General features: G+C 43.3%; 1 protein-coding gene across 1 annotated transcript in view; it reads right to left on the bottom strand.

Moving 5' to 3' along the window:
• Window positions 1–1,228: 1,228 nt before the first annotated feature.
• LOC111154975 (kalirin) overlaps window positions 1,229–12,596 on the bottom strand; it is a 288,438-nt gene continuing 277,070 nt past the window's right edge. Inside the window, exon 34 of the mRNA XM_022514930.1 lies at window positions 1,229–1,291. Within this exon, the coding sequence (XP_022370638.1) occupies window positions 1,229–1,291 (63 nt within the window). The remainder of the gene's footprint in view (window positions 1,292–12,596) is intronic.

The raw sequence follows: 12,596 nt of genomic DNA, 5'->3' as shown, positions 1-12,596 counted from the left end.
CGCTTCCTCCACAAAGTTCAGAACACTGAACAAGTCCCATCCTCACAGGACTGTGAGGTACATGGAAGTGTAAACTTTCAGGATCTTAAGGACCCCTTTACCCAGCCCTCCCCCATAACCCAGCTGGGGGAAGTGAGCCCAACGTTGGGACCTTTTAGAAATAAGGTTTAGTCTACCGAAAATAAAGCAGTGGGCCTTAAAAAATTAGAAAATGAGTGTATATATATATACATATATATATATATATCTAATGGAACCATCTTTGCCTCCTCACTTGGTGTGGGGTTTCCAGGAAACTCTGTAAGGGGTTGGGGCTCTCTTGAGTGTCTTGGAAGCTGGAGGATTTTTAAACTTTTAACTTTTTATTATGAAAAATTGCGAACACATACAAAAGTGGAGAGAATGGTAGAATGAATGGCCATGTCCCCGACCTTCTAGTCTCAACAGTTAACCAACATGGAGCCAGTTTGTTTCCTTTATTTCTTCGCCCACTTTCCACCCACCCTTGACAGGGTAATCTGGAAGCACACAAAGGCTAGGAGGGTGGTCTTTGAACCAGAGACTTCAGGGGTGAGTGAGGTTAGAGGAGCCAGAAAATCCTGACAAAACCTGGGCAGGCTGACGCAGATAGAACATGTGTTGGGGATGTGGTTGGGCCAATGTTTGGGAATAGCTAGAGTCAACCCTCCTCTTCTCTGCCATAAACTATCCCTTGTTCCTCCTCCCTCTTTCTCAGGATGTGGGGGAGGTAGGTTAGATTAGAACAATGGGTTTTCTAGACTGGGGGCCACTGACAACAGAGATGTTCAATCTGGAGAAAAACTCCAGAGGTAAGTATGTCCCTCTGCTGAATATGCCCACTCACACTGCAGACCCCCGGGGCAGTGAGGGCCTGAGCAGCCTGGTGTTTGGATTGGGAGCCCGGGGAAGTAGCTTGGGTCATGGGGCCTCTCACAGGTCCCTACTGTCCCACCATTTTCAACTTTGGAGGGAAGCTCAGCAACCTCGAATTGCACCCAGTAGAGAAGCAGGGAGCCCGAAGGGCAAGCCCATGGCCCAGATGGGCAGATTTTGCTTGGAACATGTTGCCCTCTGAGCAAAGGCTGTACCCCACACCAGCCCTGCCAGAGCAGTCTCAAGAGAGGTGGGTGATGGGAGTCCAGGTGGGAGGTCCCAACGGCGGCACGGCTAACCCGGTGAGCTGCAGGGACAAGTCCCAGGCTGCGCGCTAAACGTAAGTGGAGAAAGGATCTCCAGGTCCCAGGTGCCACCGAGGAGCAAGGTTGCCATCCTGTTAAGAAAAGGGCCGGGGCTCTGTAATTTGCATATGACTTTGCAAAAATCTGCATGAGATCCCGTAGCCCTTTATAGAAAACAGAGTTAAATCATCAGTGCAACCTACTGTATTTCTAGCAACCCAAGGCACAGAGTGTAACCTGGCAAATACACAATCATTTTTTGAGAAGAGGAAATGGAGTGAGCAGAGTGCTGTGTAGGACATTCCTTGGTCTGAAGGTTCAGAAGAAGCCAACCAAGTTCAGGATCCAGATGAGGATCGCTGACTGGCCACTTTCACTAATTTTGTCAGGGCTCCAATCCATATACTTTTCCTTGCAATAGCTCCTGGTTCAGTGGTCCTACAGTGGTTTCCCCCACACATAAAAGCAGGAGGAGAGCCGGGAAGAATACAAAGAGGGCTGCATTAAATATGAGGTCCTATGAGTGATCCTTAGTGTTTATCTCATACCCTTATTGTTTTGTTTGTTTCAACTCTTTTAGGATCCCTGTGCCTGCCAGCAAGTCTTACTATGACATTCATTTGGGGGAAAGAAACTGAGAAAAGTTAACCCATTTATGTAGCAGATCTCTGGCAGTAAGTGACTTAAAATTCCTGATTTCAAGTGTTTCCCGGGTCCATGACATGTGGTAATCTGCAGTGTTTCCAAGGCATGTGGTTAGTTTGTGAGGCTGCAGGGCTGGCTGAGGGAGTGGATTACTGAGTGAGGGAGGGAGCCTGCCAGAGACCCAGCTTCCATATTCTAGTGTGGCCACACACACTCTACTTGGCCACCAGAATGATGGAATGTGTCCTTTACAACGGCCCCCTCAAAGAAAGTCAACTTCTAGTGCTATTGGAGGAGTGAAGTATTTCTAAAGAGCAATGGCTCAACCAAGAGAAAAGTTCAGGATAAATTAAAGAGTGTGATCTCATATTTGACTGTGGCTCAGCTCACGGTGCTAAAGGCTCTGTCATACTTGCCATATAGAAATGAGAAAACAATCTCAACCTTCCTTAGTAAGAACTCCAGCCAGGCAAAAGCTATTCATTAAAGGAGAGAAAATACTTCAGCATCAAGCTAAAATGGTAGTTACCCTGAGCTGTGAGGAAGATGGGCATAGTCAGGATCCGGAAGGGAGAGGAGATTCTAAAGAAAGCCAGGAGCTATACACATGCATTTGTGAAGTCACTCACGGAAGGTACTGGTGACCACTGAACTCACCATGGCCAGGGCAAGAGGGTCTTTGGAATTTTGTATCACATTACATTAGTCAGGAAGACAGTGGACACCTGGTTGGCTCACACCATAATCCATTGCCATTACCAGTTTAGTTTACAGATGTGCTATAAGATCTGCAGAATTTACTTGCAGTGGCAGAACTTAACAGTTTTATAAATGCTGAATTGGACATTTTGTTCCTTACATGGTTCTTAAAATTCTGAAGGTGGAAACAGTTTTAGAAAATATTTGTATTGTCATTTATTAACATAGCTAATGCTCACCATCATTTTTACTGTCACCATTATTCACAGCTAATATTCGTTGAGCGTTTAGCATGCACCAAGCAAAAGGCTGGCTGTCTGGCAGGCTTCATTTCTCGTAATTTGCACCACAACGTTATGGGGTGGGTAATACCATTACCTCCATTTTGCAGACTGAAGCCCTGAGAGGCCCTGCCCAGGATCAAATGACTAGCAGTGAAGGGAGTGAGATCTGTCCTGTGGTTGGTTTGATTCCAAGGCTATCCTTAACCACTGTGCTATGTTGCCTCTTGGAAAGGGGAATCCCTCTCCTAAGCGATATTTGTACATTTCTATGTTTGTGGATTTCAAAAGTCTGGCAAAGCATCTCACATATTTTGAGGACCCATCTTATCCTCAAGGACCTAATTAGAAGTGGTTTGGGTCACTTCATTCTACATATTCCTTAGGTTTTGCAGAAAAATGTTTATCCCCTTTTAAGCCTAGGTTGTGATTGTCTCTGTGCACCCGCAAATGTCTGATGGTTTGATATGTGAGACGTCTAAGAAGTAAAGACATGTGGGCAAACTGAACACTTGTTCTCTAAAACCCTGAGAAAATATAGACACATTAAATATAGGAAGCCATTATTTTATATAGCCCAGTTGGTAACATGAAAGGGTAGTGAACACCAATGCATAGCTCTTAGCTTTAAAAATGACAGCCATTCATAATCTCATTGAGATGATTTTCTAAAAATCTGGCCTAAAGAAAGGATTAGTGGGAAAAGTTTAAGAGTGAGTGTGTGTGTGTGTGTGTGTGTGTGTGTGTGTGTGTGTGTAAAAAGGCCATTACATTTTTTTTTGAGATGTAAAAGATTTCTATTACTTAGAAAATAACTCCCAGCTTGGAATTTGCATATGTTCCATATCCAATCACCATATACCTTGGGCATTTTGATTCAGTAGGCCAGGGCAGGGCCGGAAGTTAGCTTTTAGAAATACTTCCCTTGTAGTTCTGCGGGTTGCCTGGTTTGGAATCCTTTAGCACAGAGGCCCTCTCTATGTCCTGATCACTCCATCGTTGGAAAATCCGAGTTTTGCAGTGTTTCAACTGCGTTTTCACATCTGCCAGCACACACTGTCCAAAAGTACTTGTCTTTGGCATTTTCCAAGAAGGGCAAGAATCAGTGAGATCCACTTCATAGGACGGTGGCTTTTATTAACCAGACCGCCCTCATATTCTTTTATTTTAGGTGGGGAGGGCCCTGTGTGGAGATTTTGCCCACCTCCCACTATTCAGGTACAGATCCCTTTGTATGAATACTTTGTATAATAGAATGCAGGCTCCACTCTAATACTAGACATAATAGAAGCTTTCTGAGCTATAGAGAGATGTTCTGCAGATCCTGGGTGCACAAGAGACAGCACTGGGCATCTAGTAGTAGAAAAATAGCCACAGATGGGGAACATATTTATATGTTATAGAATTATACCCTTTCTTGATCCATAAAGAATTTGAGGCAACTAGTCTCCATTATATTTTTAAATGCTTCTTCAGTTGACTATATGTTCTGGGTGTTTCTGATGGAGTGGGACACCAGTGAGGCAGGAGTGTGTCCGAATTACTACTCCCTTGGTCAAGACATAATAAAGAGCTTCCTCTATGCTCCTGATTTGTGCCTTGCTCCATGGGATCCATGGAGCATGGAATGCTCTTGGTATTTTAATTCAGGTGTGCTTCGTTCAGATGATGGGGGGCAGGGACAGTAATGATAGGACTTAGAGCATTTGGGCTATAATATTACTTTGTGTGTTTTGGCCTGAATTATCTGATCATTTTCTTCAGTGAGCTCATCCAGTGGAAGGCAGTGTGCATAGTGGACATCAGAAAGATTTGGGTTCAAATCTTGGGTCTGCTGCTTTCTGGTTGTGTGACCGTGGGCAAGTTAATGAACCTCTCTGAGTGACATTTTCCTCATCTGCAAAATGAGGACAATGGTACTTACCTTGAAGAGCTGTTGTGAAGACCGAATGAAAGGGGAGGCATCGAATGCCAGGCTCCCGTGAGGGGCTCAGTGAGAGCGGCAGTTGTTACTGGCAGTTGCTTACGCTCTGAACGGCTTCCTGGCAGGCAGCCTTTGTGCTTTCCTCGGCCTGCTCAATACATATTCTAGGGATTTCTATGAGAAGGGCTGTGTCTTTCCTGTTAGCTGGGGTGGCAGAAGGTGTGGGGTATTATCCTTGATGGGGACTTTCTGTGCTCTGTTTCCAGGATACACAGGGAACTCTGCAAATACTATATTAACTGGTTTAAAAGAGCTTTTCTCCACCCCAAATGTCAGACTAGAGCCTGGACTGGAAATTTTCCTTGATGTAGCCATCAGAATTAAAAATGGAGATACAGAGGAGTAAAAATATTGAATCGTGCACACATGAAGGACATAAATACCGTGAAGTGTATCTTTAGTTTAGTTCTTTTTTAAGAACTGATGTGGTGACCTCCTTATGTGTTCTTTCCTACTTGCTACTCTGCCTGAAGGCTCTCCTTTTGGCTTCTGAATGTCTGTTTGTTGCTCCTGCTGACCCCAGGCTTCCTCATCCAGAATTCTGCCAGGAGCTTACAGAGGAGGACTGGGCGGCCTAGCAGCTTAGTGATGAGCGGCAAGGCCTGGCACGTGGTATGGAGTGCACTCCTTCCCAAGCGACAGGCCAGGCACTCCCCACCTCTGGAGGACCACCCCAGTGGAAGAAAAAAACCAGCTACAGCAGGGGAGAGTCCATCTCCCTGTTCTTCCTCTTTTCGTTTCTCCCTCTGCTCAGGGAGTCCTCTGAGAGAACCACAGAACTAGGCAGTGTGGGAGAACATCCTTGAAAATATTTGTTTCATGTAATTTTTTTGTTTTGTTTTAAATTCAGAAAGGTTAGAAATTGCCTCTTTACCAAGAATTCTTATCAGAAAACATTCCCTCTTCCCTCAGAATGTGGGAGCTGAAGGGAGAGAGGAAGGTGAGGGGTGGGGGAGAGCTGGGTCTTGCCCTAATGATGAACCTCCTATTGGAAACCTTGCTATCCATGCCGGTAACCCATTTCCTTCATGAAGGCTGTGTCCTCCTCGCCTGGGTCCCAGCGTTCCCATGCTGAGTCACTCTGGAAACCTCCCTCTCTGGAATCCCAGGGGCTTAAAATTGAACTTGAAACATGTCTGTTTTCTGTCTCTCCCTCTGCATATCTCTCCATGGAATCTCTTCATGAACTTGAAAGTATACTTTCAGCTTTTCCTCACCTTTTCCATACTTTTGCTAAATAACTGCGTTTGGGGAAAAACCCTGATGAATTCCTTATCTCCGTGTCACCCCCAACGGGCCACTCCTTGAATTTTCCTTCTCTTTCCTTTCACCACCCAAGGCTCCCGACCTACACAACCAAACACAGTTCCTCAGCTCACAACCTTGGCCCATCCTACACGTCAGCCCAAATTCACTCTGGTCACTTTCCCTCCTCTTGAGACCCTGAGAAGTCAATCCCCCTGTTTCCTACAAGGTACCTGCTTGTTCCCTTGTCCTTGGTTCATGCTGAGTGTGGACCTCAGCAACCATCTAATAATTGTGCTCCTTCCTGTCCTTTAAAAATGACATTGATTAGGGTTTTTTTGGTTTTCTTTGTTAATAAAAGTGATTTTCTTGTCATAGAGAATTTGGAAAAAGCCACCATCCAGAAATAACCACTATTTACATTTTGGCTTATTTCCTTCATATATACATACATACACACATATATGTATACACATATATATGTACATATGCATACATAAGCACAAATAGCCAAACATATATACACATACACATTGCCTTCTTATGTTTAAAACAGAAAAATTAGCCTTTCCTATTTGGAAGGAAAAGGAAGCCTCCCAAGCAGGTGGGAAGGAAAGGAACTATATACCGTATGTAGGCTCTTCACCTGGCCAGCCACAACCAGTGGCCTTTGGAGCCCATGACTAAATAATGGTTTATAACGTCATGGGCCTGGTGGCCTGATGGCCAGGGGATATGTCCAAGAGATCCCTGCCTCCCAAACCACATAGATGGATATTTCTTAGAGAGTGTATGGGAGACACATTCAGAGACACACAACCCATAAATATACAAAAACAGAAGTTATACACATAAAACATATTATTTGAACGAGTCTTTTCTGGGCATGTCTGGAATGTCTAACTGTATGTCAGTGCACTGTGGGTAACAGGAGCTATCACGTGAGCCTTGTCTTCATGGATCTTGGGACTCGGTTGCTGAGTAAAAGCTAACCCACAGGAAACACCAGAGAATAGGAAGAAGATGACATCTCATGAGGTGCTGAGGGAAGGGACTCCAGAAAATCATTCTAATGACGAAAGCTTGTTTTAACAACACTCTTCCTGAGGTCAGAAACATGTCTATCAGTACGGAGAGATAATTTTGGAGATGCATTGATGTCTGTGAGAGGTTAGTAGACAAGGGCAATTATTATTTCAAAGATCATTATATTTAGTGAAGCTAATCATACAGATAATCTACCAGAAAACATATATTAGGGGAAAATTTTGCAGACAGCAAGGGAGCCAGAAGAGGGGCAGGACCAAGGGCGGTAATGGGACAGCTGGGAACGGGGGCTGGATCCCAGCGTGAGGGACAAGGGCTAGAAACACAGATTTCTCAACTCATTGTTCAGAGTGCGATGTTATGCTCAAAAAAGTGGCAGATACCAACTAAAACACATAACGTTTGCCCTGAATGTTAAAGCACAGTATTTGACTTGCTTGTGTGAGTGTGGATAGGGCTGGGGGCAACACTGGTGGCTGAGAGGTGTGGTGAGAGAAGTGGGAAGCATTTGTATGAAGGAGGTACAAGTCCGGCTGGCAGTGAAGGCTGGGCCAGATGGGATTATACAGGTCAGGAAGCATCACAGGAGATGGGCATAAGCAGGAGCAAACATGACTTGACTGGGGGCATTCAATTACCATTACTGTCCACTACGTACTACCTGCTAGATGCTATAGTAGACAGGAGAGATAGGAGCATCATGAAGACCAAGATATGATCATCAAAGAACTCACAATGTAACATGGGAGAGAGATATGCAGGCAACCACTGATTTGATAAGTGTTATCAGGTAGAAACATACAAGTTGCCAATATTCACCCATTTTTTAGACACACAAAAAATGGCAGTTTCATCTGATCCAATCGAAAGTAGGTGCATTATAGTATGCAGACCAGATAAAGGTCTCTAAAGGATCAGGTGTCAGAAGGAAAGCAATATAAACATTTTGGAGATGGGCCCAGACATTATCCTTAGTGCATGTGCTACTGACAGCTTTTAAATGATGAGTGAGACACTGAAAGAGAAGCTTTGGGGGAATGAATCCGGTGTCAAGAGAAAAGATAAGATGAGAAAAGAAAAGAAAAGATAAGATGTTGGAGCAAAATCCTAGAAAGCAGAGAGGCCACTTAGGAGGATACTGAAAGAATTTCAGCAAAGTGTAACCAAGGCCTGACAGGGTGGTATGACAGAGATTTTGAGGAACTCGTTCTCAGGACTTGGCAATAGACAAGGTATGAGAGAATTCGGCCACAAGCAGGGAAGTCAACTGGGTTACTGGTTTGAGAGAAGAAGGAAATCACTTTTTGAGACTGAGAGCGAGGAAAAGCCAGACATCCAACTGGAAACACAGAGGCAACCAGCAGCGAAAACCGTGTCCAGGACTAACCCTGCTCCTTACGTGGCCATTTGGTCTTGAAGTTGCTTTTGGTTTTCTGGTTCCTCAGTAGAACTTAGCCTTCATACAGGTGGAGACTGGCCTGTTTTGTTTGCCTGCTGTGTCTCCAGCCTGGCACATGGGCGGGGGAGTCACATGAATAAACTCCTAGGAAAACTGCCATGAGGAGTAAAGTCACTTTAGAGCTATAATCTTGGCATTTTGGTCAAGAACATCAGAGCTGAAGGAACAAAAACTATGGCTGGAGGTGGGGAGGAGGTAGAGAAAGAAGAATTGGGAGTGAAGTTCAAGGGCAGTCCTCACTGGAGCATGAGGTAACAACACATGTTGGGTGGCAGAGGGACAGGAGCTGACTGACAACGTGCGGGAAAAGAGATGTTGGAGTGACATACTCGAGTGGGTATAAAGGGTGGATTCAGAAGGCTGTGGATGGGTTAACATGAGACTCTTTCTGAGTCTAGCAAAAGGATGAGAGAGTAAGATGACTACGTTACATCTAGGTGAAGATAAAAGTAACCACGATGAAAACAAAAAACAAACAACCCCCCCAAAACCCTTAGTGTTTCTTCTATACTAATGAATAAATTCTTAAGTCCTTTGAATAGTGTGCAGCATCTGCTGTAATCTGACCCAAGCAAACCTTCTGGAACCTTCCAGAACCTTCCGGTCTTATTTTTCACAACCCACCTCACAAACCCAGAACTTCAACCAGGCACATCTACTCTGCACAACCCAAACTCATCCAATATTTCTTTTTCTCCCTTACTGGCTCTTAATGTTTCATCCATGTAGAATGACCTTCCTCTGCCCTCCCTCCCCAACACTACCCAGATAAATTCTACCCACTTTGTAGAGTCTAATGCTGGAACTTCTCCAATCCTCCCAAACTAGGATCTTGATTTTCTTAATTACATTGGTCCCAATTGCTAGATCTCTCTCTTACCCACACTGCCAAACATGTTACCGTATGTTTATTTATTCTTCAGTTATTCCCTTCATAAATATTTACTGAGTCAGTACTTGGCTAGATTTGGTGATGCAGTGGGGATATAAAATAGACATCCCGCTATCCTCTGTCTGGTAGTGGAGGCAATCATATAGCCACACATATGCTTATGGTCATGGTGTCAGGAACTGAGAAATAATAGTCCAGAATGTCGTGAGAGATGTGACTTGGGGAAGGGTCTTAGGCAGTGGGTCAGGACAGACTAAAATCAGAAAGAAGAGAGGGTGACAGGGGTGGACTTGGGCATGGGAGGAGAGAGAAGCTTCCAGGCAGAGAAAACACAGGCCCTGGGCTGGGAAGAACCCTGGCACATTCAAAAAAGGCCATGCAGGCTGCAAGGCAGGACACCAGAGGAAAATGGCCCCCATGAGGCCAGAGAAGTGGGCCAAGGCCCAGATCATGCTGTCACATCAGCTGTGTTGAAGATTTTGATATTTATCCTAAGAACGAGGGACACTAGTGAAGGGCTGGAAGCTGCAAAGCCATGTGGGCAGCTTGCATTTTAAAAAGATCACACTGGCTGCAGAATGAAGAAGAGAGTGGAGGGAGGTAAGAGTGAATGTCCGGGGACCGGCTAGGAGGCTTGGTTCACAGGCCACATGTGAGAGGACAGTGGCTTGCCCTGGAGTGGATTATACAGATGCTCAGTAAATGCCAAGGGACGGTAGTCATCGGTCTTACTGGAGTCGATCACTAGGACTGAGAAAAGCTGAGTTTCACCTTTATAGATCATTCCACTATAAACCCCAGTCATCACAACCTCAGCTCTTGAGAACCCCTTGGGTAATGGGCCTGTCAGGATAATCATTTTCTGGATAACTAAAGGTAAACACCAACACTTCATCTCCCCAGTTTTACCATTTTTACAAGTATCTTTTGATCTCTGACTTCTTAAGCAGAATACATTGAATGTAATTTCCCATTCTGTTAATGGTTACAAATACCAACATGAATAATAATGATGGTGCAGTGCAGGGTACAAGGGAGTCCTCAGACAGGCCCAGTCATGATGCTCTCTTGGTACCCTCACTAAATAGAACCAGACTGCTGGTGTTTTAATTCGTCCATCAACCTTTACTTTCAGAGGTTTTCTGCTTCCTCCCTCGATGACAGTAGCTCAGGCTTTGTGGTTATTACTGGGTCTGGACAGAAGTAACTGTCTCCCCTTCTAATTTTCTTATGGGCTAAGTAACTAGAGGGCCGTGAAGGTAAGAATTACATATAAAATCAGCATTCGAGAGGCTTTACTGTGAGCATACATGTTTAGCTCTATTTTTTGGACAGCTGAGTTCCAAATCCAATATATTTATCACCTTTTTCCCTAACAAATTGCATTGCTTTAGCTGTATAACCCATTATATAATGGATGACAATAGACAAATACATTTCAAAAAGTCAAGTAGTTCTTATTCTTTCATTGCAACAGAGGAGGAAAGTTTAGGGATAGACAGAAACCTGCATTGTATATAACGCTTCTATGTTGCTATACTATTCTGAGGAGAAATAAGTTGTGAATTATATTTTAAAATTCTAAATGTAGGAAATGTTTCGTATGTGACATTAAAGAAGCTCTAACTAAAATATATTGAAATTTTATGTTTATCAAGACAGAATAAAGAGAGTAAAAAGAGGAGCCACAGAGTGAGAGCAGATATATTTACAACATGTATAACCAATAATAGACTAATATCTAGAATATTAGTATCTAGAATATGAAGAACTCCTAAAAATACATACAAGAAACCCCTAGATAACTCACTAGATACATGGGCCAAAGGCTTGAGCAGGGCATCATAAAAGAAAACCCAAAGGCCCAATAGGGACATGACAAAGTGTTCAGTCTCATTAGTGATTAGTGAAATGCAAATTAAAACCATAAGCAGAAACTATCGCATCCCACTAGACCTGCAAAAATTTTGAAGTCTGACAATAGCAAGTATAGGCCAGGATTCAGAGAAACTGAAAATTTCACATAAACTGGTAGGAGTGGGAATTTGGTACCGGCATTTGGAAAAAAAGTTTACACCAACTAGTAAAATTGAAGACATGGATATAGATATACCCTCTTACTTGGCAATCCCTTTTTTTGTTCACCCACAAATTCCACTCCTTGCTTTATACTCTAGAGAAACTCTAGCACATGTGCACAAGGATACATACACAAAATTATTTACAGCAGTATTGCTCCAATAGCCCCAAACATCCCGTGTAGAGAATGGATAAACTGTGATATAGTCATACAATGGAATACTAAACAACAATGAAAATTAATGATCTATACACATCAGTATGGCTGAATTCCATAAAAATCAGTATTGAACAAGAGAACACACACACACACACACACACATACATACACACACACACACACACACGTGTGCAAACATACAGTATAATTCCAGTCATATAAAACTGAAGAAGAGCCATGCTGAAACTACATTGCCTGGGGACACATACAAAGAAGGTAAAAATATAAAGGAAAGCAAGGCCAGTATTATTATGAATGCTAAGAGAATGATTACCTCTGGGGAGAAGAACAGGGTTGTGACCAGGGAGGGGCGCATGGGGGCTCCTGGAAAGCCGGCAAGTCCTGCCTCCATGACTTGCACGGTTATTTCCTGCATATTTGCTTTATAATTATTCGTTCAATTGTCTAGGAGTTTGTAGGCATTTTCAGCATACATATTTTACCTTGTAAAAAATCTAAGAAGTTTAATGTATACCAGAGGTTTATAATTAGGAATGTACTCTATGCATAGAGACAAAAGCATAACATTAATCAGACAAACCCACAGGTCGCACTTGGGTAAAGGTGAAGGTTAAATACTGTTTACGTTTTTAAGTGCATTAATAAAAATAAGTACATTTCAATAAAAATAAAAGAAAATAACATAGTGGCAATATTATCAGTTAAATAAAACATACCGGAGCACTAATGAATAAGGACGATTTTTAGAGTACCTGTTACCAGATTGGAGAAGATAAAAATATTGATGCTACACTAGGTTGCAAGATTGTGGGGAAACCGGCCCTCTTACAACCAACTTCAGGGAGTATAGGCTGGGACAACATCCACACAGGGTAATGTGACAAT

This window comes from Enhydra lutris, unplaced genomic scaffold (assembly GCF_002288905.1).
Source record: "Enhydra lutris kenyoni isolate GAN:26980312 unplaced genomic scaffold, ASM228890v2 scaffoldscaffold39, whole genome shotgun sequence".
Classification (NCBI taxonomy): Eukaryota; Metazoa; Chordata; class Mammalia; order Carnivora; family Mustelidae; genus Enhydra; species Enhydra lutris.
The sequence above is the reverse complement of the archived record's forward strand: the minus strand, read 5'-3'. Positions and strand labels throughout refer to the sequence as shown.